The sequence below is a fragment of the Leuresthes tenuis genome, unplaced genomic scaffold, assembly GCF_036924035.1.
Source record: "Leuresthes tenuis unplaced genomic scaffold, fLeuTen1.0.hap1 SCAF_19, whole genome shotgun sequence".
NCBI classification, from domain to species: Eukaryota; Metazoa; Chordata; class Actinopteri; order Atheriniformes; family Atherinopsidae; genus Leuresthes; species Leuresthes tenuis.
In genome coordinates, this window is record NW_027325373.1 from 9,447,925 (window position 1) to 9,462,232 (window position 14,308).

General features: G+C 39.9%; 1 protein-coding gene across 1 annotated transcript in view; it reads left to right on the forward strand.

Annotated features, from left to right (window-relative positions):
- bcr (BCR activator of RhoGEF and GTPase) overlaps positions 1 to 14,308 on the forward strand; it is a 79,110-nt gene that overhangs the window by 43,650 nt on the left and 21,152 nt on the right. The window contains exons 3-8 of the mRNA XM_072371766.1: positions 5,722 to 5,826; positions 6,391 to 6,576; positions 10,612 to 10,719; positions 13,357 to 13,414; positions 13,542 to 13,594; positions 14,018 to 14,158. Coding sequence (XP_072227867.1) covers positions 5,722 to 5,826; positions 6,391 to 6,576; positions 10,612 to 10,719; positions 13,357 to 13,414; positions 13,542 to 13,594; positions 14,018 to 14,158 — 651 coding nt within the window. The remainder of the gene's footprint in view (positions 1 to 5,721; positions 5,827 to 6,390; positions 6,577 to 10,611; positions 10,720 to 13,356; positions 13,415 to 13,541; positions 13,595 to 14,017; positions 14,159 to 14,308) is intronic.

A 14,308-nucleotide genomic window follows, 5' to 3' on the forward strand; every position in this document is an offset into this window, starting at 1 on the left:
TTCACTCTTTCTCGTCTGCAAAGAGAAAACCTGTGAGCTATAATTCCTGGATGATCATGAAGGGGGTGCATACATGTGTTAACTCACATACACACAACTCTAGCGTCAGCAAAGATTAGTATAAACATGGATTCTATGCTTCTCCAGTATCTATTTTATTCACTCTATTTTACTGACATAATTCCCAGTTATCCCATGTTATTTTCTGCATCAAATACTCGGACTCTACCAGACACGATGTAGTCATTGGTTGAGTTAAAACGGAGAGGTATCATGAGAGAATGGTATAGGCTAACACAGCCTTGGAGGAAGTAATTACATCTATGGTCATGAAGCTGCACCACCCCCTCAGTCTTTGTCTGAATTGGTGAGTGTTTGCCTGTCAGTCTGATTGATGACTTGAATCTGCCAATACATGATGTGTTCCTTGACTGCATCCAACCTTTGGCCTGCGAACTTAGAACTCTCACTGATTAAATCTGTACCTATGCACATCCACAGTGTGTCTTCTCTGTCTGAAAGTGCACAACCTGCTTTTCTCACACTGCTGCCTGTAAGCATGCGAACCCTTTAGAAATGTGTAAATGTGTTTTACAGGGAGATAAAGGGAGCACATTTTGACAAATAAGACAAAATTGTAACGTTTGTCAATTTATCCATTCAGGAAAATGACCTGATGTTACACATCTGTGATTGACGGAGGAATGTGAACCTTTAGCAATAGCTGTTATTTTGAAGGTGAAATTAGAGTCAGGCATTTTAAGTCAATGGTATGGCAATTAGGCGTGAGTTGGGGCCCTCTTTAATCTAAAAAACAGGTGGAGGTAGTTTCATGGATTGGGTTTCTTTGCTACACTTGGGCCAAGATGGCCGGCCATTGTTGATGGAATAATGAATTCCGAATTAGATCAGAGTATTCTTAAAGGACAATGTCAGGACGTCTATCCACAATAGAATCTCAGCAGAAAATGGGCCATGCAGTGAGGCAACGACTCTAAGCAGACAAATTGTTGTATCAAAGAAAGGTTAAAGAAGAAAAAAGATAGAGGAGCTGCAACTGTAGAGCAAACTAATGTGCAGGTCTAATCAGATCTCACCATAAACATTTAGTTGCTTCTTATCATTGAACAAAGACTTCTCACCACATCCTGACATCAAAGGTCCACATACGTTTGCCACTCAGATATGTTATTATCAACTATTTCAATATATCAGTATCAGTAATCTTTATTTAATTAGTTTTTCTATTTTCTACTTTTACAGCTTGTATGATGATATGTTATGTCTATGTTTTCCTCTCCTGCCATTGAAGAAAGACAAACCTGTTACAGAAGACTTTGAAGGAGATTAGCTGTGTAAACGGACAGTTTAGAAGCAGAATCCCTGAACAAATCCCATGCTGGGGTTAGCGAAAGCATCTACTGATGGTCAGTTAAATACATTATACAGCACTATAACAATTATCCACCAACAAATTCCCCATGCAGCCAGACAGGCTTTCAATAACTGCCCTCAAAATGGAGTTACCATCGTCCTGAATTTGCCCTTTCACAACTCCTCTTCAAACAACATCCTCGTCTGCTTCTCTAAGGGATGAATCAGAGCGCAGACGAGCTGTGGCTGGCTCAGTGCAAGCTGATGGTTTTATGACGTCACCACGATGAGTCATCACCATGAGCAATGCTGCTGGTTTAGTTTTTGACTCTTGTTCACTCATAATCTCACAAACTCCTCACTGCAATGAAGAGGGGCTGAGAGGGAGGTTCACTGATCAGAAGTCAGCTACCATAGCTGCTCATAGGTACATCAAGGACAACTAGAGGTCACTCCTTCTTCATCAACTCACTAACTAAAACTGAATTCTTTTTTTGCTTTTAAGTTAATTTGACTTTGTATGCTGGGTTATATCCCTGACAGAGGAGTAGACATGCAGCAAGGGCCATCAGATAGATTTAAAACAGCAATGTTGCAGATATCAGTTTGTCCCGTAAACTCCATGAACTACAGTGCACCTTAGAATTCACCCTGCATGTTAAAGCTGCTAAATCCTCAATGTGGTTGTTCCCCACATCTCAGCATTCCCATAGACTTTGAAATGATCAAAATCAGATATTAAGTCACACCTACAATAAGGCTTTCTCATAATCTATCATATACAGAGACAGAAACTCCAGGCACTACATGTGTCACTGTGTGGCATATCAACTCAAGTGTAAACAGCAACCATTTCAAATAAAACACGTCTTTCTCCTGTAGCACAGGATAATTCGGGGACATCTCCATTACCTACCAGACGTGGAGAATGGAAGCAATCACATTAGGCTTTTCAGAAAAGTGGGGAATGGAAAAACGGGATGCTGAACATATTAGAAAATGAAAAATGAATCGGGTTAATAAAGTGTGGAATAGAGCAGGCCTTGCCACTCACTTATCTCCTCTCCAACCTGATTCTTATTGTTTATATGAGCATTTATCTGCACTCTGTGGGAAACCCTGGTAGAGAAATAAAGAATCATGTTGTTAAAGTTGCAAATCGTATTAAGAAGAGCTCCTTGGTTAAGTGTGTGTGCATATGAGAGTTCAGATGGTCTGAGTGTGGGTTCAAATGTGAAATATTGGCAATTTGTGGCATGTACTTGACAAGAATATAGCCTATTAATACACAAACCTAATTATAACCCAGGCAAACAGAAAATGTAATATTCAGATTTTTCTTTTTCTTTTTTCTTTTATTACAAATGCAGACTGATATCCCTTCAGTTTGAACCCAGAGATGGGCTCATTAGTTGCCATGGTGATGAATAAAAGATGACATGTCTGGAAGTGTGGGTACTTCCTTTGGGAGTCGTCTGGGGTCTGAAAGGATGAACAAACACTTTATGTCTCCCCTCCGCCAGTTGAATGAAATGTGGCTCCCTCCATCTCGATGTTTCATGTAGACCCTCATGTTGTTTCACTGGTGGGCACATTCTGCAAGGCTACTGTCCCATTGATGCTCAGCAAGAATTTTCATTCATGTTTCATAATTTACAAATATTGCGGGAGCTCATTTGCTGCCTCGGGCTTTTCCTGCGTCTGCGGGTACAGACTGAAAGTGAAATCATAGATCATAAGTGCATTACTTATTTAAAGCGCAAACACTTTAATTTACCATCTCAATTTGCAAAGATAAACGTTTCCTATGTTAAATGTGTTAGTGACGATACATAATGGGCTATTTCTTTCTGGGAAAAGGGAGGTTATTAAACACAAAGCTGTCTAGAGATCAGAGTATACAGCCTAAGATCACTGTATAGCTTTGTGTGTGCATAATGCATATCTGTCAGAATCATTAATTTATCTTTAAAAAAAAAAAAAAAAAAAAAAGAGCAAAAAAAGCTGACCGAAAGAAATAAGGAATAACGAGATGAGATGAAGCAGTGGAAGCGTTAACTGTTCAAGACGAGGTAAGAGGTCAGATTAAGAAGGAAGGGATTTAAGTGCCCTGTTCTGCTTGTAGCCTGTGCTTTATGGATCAAACCGTGCTAATCAAATAAGTCGTGTCAATTAGTCATTTTACTGATAAGTTCATTGACAGGAAAATCATTTTTATGACCAGTTAATGTGATGTGGTTATTCAAGCGACATCCCCTGCCTCCATCGCTCATTTGTAAATGTTTGCCGATCAGTTTGTAGATTAGAATAGAATAGAAAGCAGAATAGAAAAATACTTTATTCATTCCCCAGTGGGGAAATTCAAAGTAGCTCAAAATAAGATTTAAATATTTACAATGACTGTACATAATAATAATAACAATAATAAATGAAAAAAATAGATAAATGAATAAATTTGAGAAAAACATGTCAACTGTCACTGTTAAAAAGCCTCATGGCTGTGGGGACAAAAGACCTCCTGAATCTCTCAGTCCTGCAGCACAGTGAGATGAGCCTTTCACTGCAGCTGCAGTGATTAATTAATTAATTAACACGTTGTGTTAGATTTCTTTTTTTTTTTAATACATTTTCTAGTGCAAGTATATAACTGAAATAATTTGCAGGTGGCCCATTCACATCCTTTTTCACAATGACACCCTCACTATCATTGGTTTAGATGCTGAGAAATCAGAGCAGCATCTTTCAATGTTGAAAAAGTCTGTTTTGTTTACACCTGATCTCATCACATTACTCAACATACACATTGTGCAGTAGTTAGAATTTTAACTTCTAAGATGAGAAGCTAAATTCTTAATTTAGAAGCTAAACTGAGAGGCTGACCAATGCTTTTCGTATCAAGTGAACCTAAACTTTAATACCAGTATATCTGTGATAAGCAATTTTCTTGTCAAGCAATGCAGTGGTGGGGCTCTTCATAAATTTTAAGTAATGGTGTCTGACCTAAATGCACACAAACCAAATGTAATCATTCCATTGCTGTGCTAGTGAAAAAAAACCTCCTATGTTATGAAGTCCATAAACAGAAACATTCCCAGAGATCTGTGCTAGCATCTTCTTATTCAGTGACCATGGAAACAGGTTTCAGACCCATTTGCCCTATCACTTGAATAAATGCTTTTACGCCCACGGATATCTCAGCACTCACAGTACATGTATACGTGTAAATGGAGCTCGCATGAGTAGCGTTCGTCATGAGATCGTGCACATTTATACACACTTGACTCACACTTTTGCTGACGATTCAGTGAATTCATGCAGTTCAGCTATTCTAACACATGCTGCCAGTCCTTAACGTTTATTTAACAAAATTACAAAACATTACTTGGTTCTTGTGTTGCAGTGAAAGAAGATGTTGTCTTGTGTGAAGCCAAAAAAAATCTGAGCTCATCTGTCGTATACATCCCACCCCCGAAGCTTCAGCCCACATCATGTGCTCAGCCATGACCTTTTCTTGAAGTCATTTCACATCTTGAATATATGGCTGCTCTGGCATACTGTATGTGATTACGTCAATATGTGCTGTCAATAGAACATGCACAGAGGACAAGGCAGTTTCTGGTAACACAGTCCTATCCTCTTTATTTGTGTCTTCATTGTTACGTCAGTTATTTTACCCTTCCCTTTCTGCCCACTGTCTACTCTTTCTAAACTCTGAATTATCCAGTTTTCTTTGTCTTGCTTGTCTTTTTCCAGCTTCTGCTCTTCTTTCTCTCTCACCTTTCTCATTCTTCCTCCCTTTTTCCCCTCTTTCCTCTTCAACATAACCTATGGGATTAAATCCACATCCCAACTTTGGCTAGTATACATGTGTCTCTTGTACACGGACGTATTTATACCCCAACCTTTTTTTTTCTACCATGGGAGACCCTGTCTGTTTGAGTTATTTCAGAGTTTGTGGTTAAACAAGACAGCCCGAGGAATGTTTTCTGTCCCTCTGTTTTCTCTCATGTCTGTGCTCCTCAGTGAGCTTTGACTCAGCTGTGGCGAATGGGGAGGTTACCAGGGATTATTTCAACATGCATTTGTTTTGCACGGAACAAAATTTTGGTTTCATGTTTAGCTTATAACTAAGAACCCTGAATTTCAGACTTAGAAGGGATTTTTCCAATGTGATACAACAAATCCGTCTGTATGACTCAAGGGCATTTTAACATTGAAAAAGTGAAAATATTTGAGCCCATTTAGACATGTACTCTTGTAAACATGTACGCTAAAAAGTAAAAGCACATGGAACTGAGTGGTGTGGATAATATTGTTGAAAATGTATATGTTTTGTGTTTATTACAGACTGAATGTGACTTGGAAAAAGGTTTGGAGATGAGGAAATGGGTCTTATCTGGGATCTTGGCCACAGAAGAAACATACCTCAGTCACCTGGAGGCTCTGCTGCTGGTGAGAGCAGTCACATATCCACTATATATGATCTACACACACACTTTGCACTAAAAATAATGCAAAGCCATAAAAAGCACACAAGCAGAAACATTCGATTGCATCAGGACAGTGAGAAAATGTAATATCAGCTCCAGAGTGGAGCTGATTAATTTTTTTATTCTCTGCGCTTCCACTCATATTTGCCCCTTTCGGGTCAGTAATTTCATGTTTTGGCACTTCAGCTGTTTCACTTTGATTTCCAGAAGGAATTTGCTGCTATTTTTAGCAAATATCTGATAAAATGTGTGCACCTTCTATTTTTAGACTAGCCAAAGAGCATAAAGGAGAGCATGAACTATGTCAAAGAGACATGGTTTGATTTGAACGAAACGTGTTCACAAGATGTTGTGGAGCATGCATCTTCAACATGGCCCCTTTTCTTTGTGCTGCGGGTACTTTTCTGTGCAGACCTAAGAGTTTTGGTGTTGTTGGTTTTTTTTTTATTGATCTCCAGGTGTTCACATTTTACACAAACATGCCCTGTGAAGCATCTTACACGCTTGCTCTGTTTGTTCCTTTCAGCCCATGAAGCCTCTGAAGGCTGCCGCTACAACTTCACAGCCTGTGCTCACTGTGGCCCAGATAGAAACCATCTTCTTCAAAGTGCCTGAGCTCTACGAGATCCACAAGGATTTCTACGACGGACTTTTGCCCCGTGTCCAGCAGTGGAGTCACCACCAGAGAGTCGGGGACCTCTTCCAGAAACTCGTAAGGCTTTTGGAGCACATGCATATTCATAGTTGGGATGGGCTACTTTTTTTTTTTGTATACTGCGTGTATAGCCATGACAGCAGCTCAGTCCCTAGATGTAGCTGCCTGACTTTACCCCAAATCAAATTGACAGCATTGAGCACCCAAAAAGGTTGACAGCACTGGAAAGGACATTCAGGGTTCAACAGCAACATTTATGGATGCGCACCCAAAGCAAACGTACAGAGCTACGGTGGCATTATTCATAAACGTGTGTTTTCTTTAGTTGAAATGCTTTCAGAAGCAGAATCTGTCAGCTAAATTTGGTAAATCGATAAAAAAAGGGTTTGATTTGATTTTTGTCATGATACTTCTCTTTGTCATTTCACATTTGGACAAATTGAATCTGCGACTTCCCCTTCTTCCTATTTCCGCCTAAACATCTGCTTGCTCTCTGTCTTTTCTCCTGCAGTCTCTACCAACGATGTCAGTTCCAAATGTACAGTACACTGATTCTATTGAATCGTTTTCACCATGGGTCAATTAACTCACAATGATTCATTTGTTAATTCTCTCAGAAATACTCGTTCTCTCCCACTGGTGTAACCCTTACTCGCTCTGTCTGTCTCCCTCCTCGTCTCTCACTTATACTTTAGCACAAACACACACACATATGCACACACACACACACATACAGAGGGAGGTGCAGGCCTGCTTCACAATGCCCTCTTTCTGCCTCAGGCAGCTGAGGCCATCACAGCACTGTGTGCTTTGTGTCTCGAAGAAGCTGCTATAAATAGGAGCCTCTTTCTTTCGCGCTCTCTTTCTTACACACACTCACACGTACGCACACATCCTTATTAATTTATCTCAGGAAGCTCAGATTGGGCTTTAGATAAGAAATTGGAATTTGATAGGTATCTTTTGTTGTCATGTAGACGCATTTGAAAATCTAGTTTGGATCAAATGTTCGTAATAATCTAATTAATAGACAGGCTTGTCCATATTTTATCCCTTCCTCTTGATCACATTAGACTTCCCTACAACAAAATTGACTCACAATCGGCTCCAAGAAAAGATGTGTTTCTGACGTGGGTAGTGATGCTTACAGTAGAATGACTGTTAGCTGTGAGCAGTGTTTTGAGAGTAATGCTTCACATTCAGTCTGGAAATTGTGAAAGAATAATGGCATTTTCCATAAGTGGGTCCTGAAAATGTGAAGCGCAAGGTCGAAAGAATACAAATCTGGTGAGATCTGACGGCCAGAAAGAAGTTCTTTAACTTGTGTATTTGTTGTAAAACGGAACCAGGTGGTCTTTGTCACTCCTCCTTAACATGGTCACAGAAGTGTTTTTATTGTACACACATGCTCTGTTGCTTTAACACACTTGCTCACATTCAAAACTCTTTCTACCCCATTTCCTCCCACTCTCTAGACAGTGGTTGGTAAAAGTCAGGGGGGGGTACTAAGCCTACAAAAAAAGTAAAAAAAAAATAGGGAAGATGTTACATTATAACAGCTCCACTTTGGAGAGGAGGAGAAGGCAGGGAGAGATTAGATGGGAGAAGAGTAGGTGATTCAGATGACTACTGGTGGGGGTAGGGGTGGCTGAGTGAGGATGGGAGCCGACAAGGCAAATAGGTGACTGCTGCAAGTCTGATAGAGCTGTCTCACTATGACTGAGATCCATGAGGGTTTAGGAATCATGAAACATCAGAACAGGGAAGACGAGAGATGGAAATAAAAGAAGAAGAGGCAAAGCGTCAGTGACAGGTAGTGCGTGCGGGTGTCAGTGAGAAGTGTTTGAAGACTGAAAATAGGGTTGAGATTCTACTCCTTCCATATACAAGCTTCATATATGGCAGAAAAGGGAAGGTTTTGCACCACAAAGGCAGACAAGCAAAGTGATAATCTGCCTTTGAATGTGTTCCTCAAAGACGATGCACTAAAAAAGCACCAACACTGTAGAGCTGCGAAACATCAGGGATTTTTCTCCTTTCAAGAAATTATCTTGAGTCTGTTAGAGTGCCTTACAAACCAAGGATAAATTCAGCCTTTTTGTATAATGGCTGTAGTCTGTCATGAGCCTGTTTTCATGATGTTGTTTTCCGCTGTGGATTACACACCTACTCCGACACAGGGCAAATCCTGAGCTAAGAAATCCAAATGCCTAATCACTTTCTTTCATCACTCTAAGCCATTTTCTGCTCTGACACTGTAGCCGCGCTCTGTAAGCCTTCATGCCGTTATGTGGATGTGGCTGGCAGACATTTGGGCTCTTTTCCTTCTACAGTCAAACTGTCACGCTCTGAATGGTCTTTGCTGTGGTGCAGATTGCGTGGCCCCGGGCAGGACACAGGACTGCTGGATTGCCAAAGCAGCCTCACCTTCCTCCTTTTTTCTTCTGTATGCTGTGCAAATGTATGAACAAAACATGTTTTTGGGGCAGTTTCACTGCCTGAAATGTTCCAGCAAGAACTGCATTTTAAAACACAGTTTAGGACTAATTTTAGACCTTGGGTTTTGTGTTCCCCCAGTGGCATTTGGCCTCAAAACTGTACATGGTTTTTGCATACACAATGAGAGATCTGTCACACACAAATGCATTGTAAATGCCAGAGATAACAAAGTCAGGGCAAACAATGTTTAGAAAACTTGTGACTATACATTCCTCTTGGAATCAGTTCTCACACTCCACGTGAAAGCAAACATCATGGACTCATGCCTAGAGTAAAAAAAGTAGTTCACTGTGGTGGGTAAAAAGCACATTTTTAAGATGCTTCACATATGAGAACAATTTCAAAATAATCAAAAATAAATGTATGGAATAATATGGAAATAAAAAATATTAACCCTGACCAACTGCTGCTCTTTCAAAATATTTTGTCGCACCCTCAGAAGGAACATGTGCACACATACACATAAACTGTGGCAGCAGAGCTACACCATCCATTCTCTTTGGTACTTTTCCACCATGGTGTGAAAACCCACGGGGAATGAATCTGCTGATGTATGAAAATGAAAAAGCAAGGTCTCAGCTCACCAATGCGGCAGCTCGGCGTTTCTGTGACGGCGATTACAAACCGAAGTGCGTAAACTAAGAGCAGAGAGACCACGCTCACTCACACGCTCTCACTCTCTGTTCATCCTTCAGATAAAGTTGTCGAAGTTGTTTTTTGTAATGGTTTTCTTGACTACTGATTTCTTATCATAACTAATGCAACTGATGGTTAAAAATGGGAATTGGATACACAATCATAAACCTGAACGGCCCTTTGAGAATGGACGCTGGCTATTACTGGGCTATAAGTTCTGAAAAGTAGCAAGACATTGAAAGCTTTACAAGTAATAATTCATGTTCAGCTCACTCAGATAAGAGATGTTTAAATATGTGATGTGGATTTTTAGAAGTGAGTGTGTGTGTGGCTCTCAACAATTCCCACAGAACCCATCGCTGCTCCACTGTACCCTGTCCTCTGTCGGCTTTTGTTCAGGAAAATTGATTGTCCTTTTGTTCACCGCCGAGATGGATCGCAGCGCTGGCAGGCAACGTTTGCTGTACTTTATTCAGCCATCCAGCTTCCTAAATGTGCTTTCATAGCCTCCATTACACCAGTCATTAATTACCCAACCCATCACAGTGCAGGTCTAGCTAGTTTCTACGGCAACAAGCTATGAAGACCACCATAGTTAAACACTGCTCTTGTTATCTGAATTTCTCATTTGCTGGCTGTTTTGTTTGATTGTTTGCAAGACATTTCCAGTTCTTGAGATGTTGCTGACTGGGTGAAATCACCTGCCTGAGATTTGAAAATGAAAAAAACTGGCATCTCACAGTTGCAAATTGTACTTATGTTGTTGGTGATGCCAGTATCTTATATTTTATGGGGTTACTTAGTGTTGGACAAATTAACTGTGACTGCATTAAAAGTAGGGCTCTTTTCTCTGACATATATCTCAATATGCCTATTTTGATAATCAAATAATTAAAACACACTCCTAATCCGTCCTCTGTGCCCTTTTTTCTTTCTTTCTTTCTTTCTTTCCATCAGGCGAGCCAGCTCGGAGTTTACAGAGCATTCCTGGACAACTACGAGCTGGCTGTAGAGACTGCAGAGAAGTGCTGCCAGGCCAACACGCAATTTGCTGAAATCTCTGAGGTAAGACAGAAAAGTCACCCCTTTCATTTCTAGGTACTAGTAAATCATCCAGTGGAGTTTCATAGTTTACTCAGAGTTTCTCTAGTATGTACAGTACTGTGCGAAAGTCTTGAGGAACACCTCATTTCTTTATATTTCGCTTCCAGGGAGCCAAACTTTCTTATAATCCCTTAAAGAAGCAATTGAGCAATAGTCCTCCAGGTTTTTTTGAAGGACTCTCCAAGTTTTTCTTTGTACGTTTGCTGCTTTTTTACTCATTTTCAGTCTTGTCCTTGTAGCTGAGAGGATCTTCTGTTTTTTTGTTTTTTTTTTTGTTTTGGTTAAGCCACTTAACAATGACCTTATGAATAATTTGAGCATTAAAAAGATACTGTACTTAAGCAGATAACTTTGCAAAGGGACAATTTTGCACTGTATCTTTACTGGAAGCCTGTCACAAAAACAAATAATTTATTGCTATTTCATTTCTTGTATCTACAAAAAATGCCAAAGATAACAAAATTAGATGGCATAAAATAGCATTTTGGTAACACAGGGGGATTTCCAAACAGTTATTAGTTGAAAACATAGCATATCTCAGTATGATCTGCAGTGTATCCTTAAAAGAATGAGAACTCTAGGCAAGTGGAGTACAAGAAAATAAGTGGCAGAAATGGTCTCCATGCTGTCAAGAAGCCATTCTTAAGGAAGGGAAACTTGAAGAAAATGCTGAGCTATGCTAAATGACACCAGAACTGGACTGAGAATCAGTGGCAACAGGTCTTATGGAGGGACGAATCCTCCCCAGAGCCCGGGCCTCAATGGAAGCAGTGTGGGATCTTCTTGACAGAGAACTTTCAAAGAAGAGCTTTGGAAAGTCCTTCAAGAAGCCTGGAGAACTAATCCTGAAAACTACTTAAAGAAATGAAAAGACAGCTTGTCTAAGAGGGTTTTGTAAGCTGTGTTTAAGGACAAAATTGGTCATAACTGGTCGCTGTTCTGACTTTTGGACATTACCCTATTTTTGATCAGAAGAAAATAAGGTAAAACATCACATGAAAATACGTTAGAAGATGAGTGTCGGGTTGATGATCTCCCTCCATCACTCCGTGCCGATTTCATGCTTAAGAGAGCGGTCTTCTCTTGACTCAACACCACCGCAGACCACATTCTTGCAGAAGTGTTAATTCATGTGTTATTTCTGAAAAGAACAGTTTCTGAGAATTGGAGAGTCAGGGAGAGTTGTGAGTGCTTATTAGTTTTGTCCCTGATGTACTGTACTTGCAAAACACACTCAGTCTTCACCCACACAGTCATTTCCATGCATTTAAATTTTAATGTTCTGCAAAATATATCTATACAAATACAGCCAGAAGCAATTTCTTGTGTGTAACCATGCGTATACTATTGTTTCTCTGAACAGCGTTTAAATAGAACAGTGCAGGAGATGGTGGATTCAAGTGTGCTTTTCCTCAATAGGGCCTTTTCATCTTTAACCCTGATCGGCATAATGTGAGCTCAGCTTACTTAATGTGGACATACATCTTCCTTGAAAGAACTCTGACTTTCTTTTATCTAGGGCAAGTCATCAACACTAATGCCAACAGTTTAGTTTTGGGGGCTGACACAACCAACGTGACCCTGGTTTAACCCACTGATCTACACTGCCAGGTGTTCCTAGGCATGACTTGAGGAGAAGTATGACCAGGACTGAAGAAACACTTGGCAACCTTTTGAGGAAACTGGAAACATTATTTAAAGACAAAAACCAAGGGCTTAAAAAAAAGTGAGGAATGCAGACAGGTGACAATGATGGCTAACAGTGACAGTGTAGACGAGGACCTGGCACTGAACAAAGGAAACCAAGAAGCATTCAAACCGAAGGAGCTTATGATTAATAATAGCCGGTGGTAGTGATCAGCTAACAGAATCCAGGTGTACAGGGAGAGCAGAAAAGAAGAGAGAATGCAAAGATCACACTGATGTATTACAAGTCATGAGGCGAAACAGAAAACCCAAAAATGAACCTGACAACACCCAACACTGTTATATTCCATTTAATATTCATGCAGCGTGTGTAAGGTCTAACAGGAATATTTCTGTTGGTACAGCAGCTGCAGTAATGGATTCAGATCCAGCCTATTAAAATAAATGTTTTTGAACTGCTGTACGTTCATGAAAAAAGCGTAAAAGTACACCGATCTGTTTTCATCAGCTTTTGGAAAATGGTTTGTAAAATCAAATTCTGTGTTAAACATGTGGATGTTATGCAGTCTGGTGAGCAAACCCAGGAGTTCGTGAACCATGTCTTTCTTCTTCTTTTTTTTTTTTAAGCATGTGGAACTTTCTGATACATGACTCTTCATTTATGTTTAATGAAGTGAGCGTTGAGGCTGGTATCTTCATGCCGAATGGGGAATTCATCGTGGAGAGTTGTTAATGGTCTAAGTAATGATGCATGACTCTGAGCCATCTGAGCATGATAGAACTGGGGAGAAAGCTGCTGAGGATGGCATAATTAATCTGGAAGTGGATGACCTCAGAGCTTGAGCAAAGATTATAACCTCACCATGATTTCATGTTGCCTAATCATACTGAGATGTTTTCTGAAGGTCTTTTTAAACTAGTTGCACTGGTGTTTTTTTTATACCCAAACAGAACCTGAAGGTGAGAAGTCCCAAGGATTGTAAGGACATGGCCAAGAACTCTCTAGAGGGTTAGTCATGTTATGCTCAATTCCGCTAAAGTACTAATAAAATACTGTATATATTTACATATTATATGCAATGGTAATTCAGTCATGTAAACACTTCAGTCTGCTTTCTGTCCTATTTCATTTGCAGCTTTGCTCTATAAACCAGTGGACAGAGTGACTCGCAGCACATTGGTGTTACATGTAAGTAAGAAAGTTTCTTAAATAATGTTATAGCTGTGTTCCACTGTGTTTCATAAACCGGCAGTAAAAAAAAAAAACAAAGAGAGCATGACACAGTGCATCAAAACACAGCCAGCAGTTTGTTTTCCAATATACTCAGCTCATAAAATGTAATAGTTTGTTTTAGTTATTCTCTTTAGTTATTCTCAGAATATTCTGTGTTTCCAATGCTCAGGAGAAACAACTGCAACAAATCCTCAGTTTAATTATTTACAAGTCATATTTAGTCATTAATGGCACCGTGTTCAGAAGTTATGTGTTGTAGCCGAGTTTAAGAAAGAGAATGGAGTCTTTGCAGATCTAAAAATAAAATACTGAGAATTCTGGGCTTCTGCTTGGATGTTTTCACCTTTTCAACTTTAATGTTTCTTTATCTGCCGCTAGGATTTGCTCAAACACACACCCACCAGCCATCCAGACCACCCGCTTCTGCAGGACGCCTTGCGGATCTCCCAGAACTTCCTGTCCAGCATCAATGAAGAGACCACATCCAGGCGCCAGTCTACAACGGTCAAGAAGGGAGAGGTGAGTGTTAAGAGTTTTACTGCTAACTACAAACTAGCAAAAGTTGCTAATAATTCAATAAAAAGTTGTTGTCCTAAATGAAAACAAACCTCAAGACAAACCGACAACAACTGCAGTGGACATTTACAAGAGGAAAATGAAGCAAGTTCT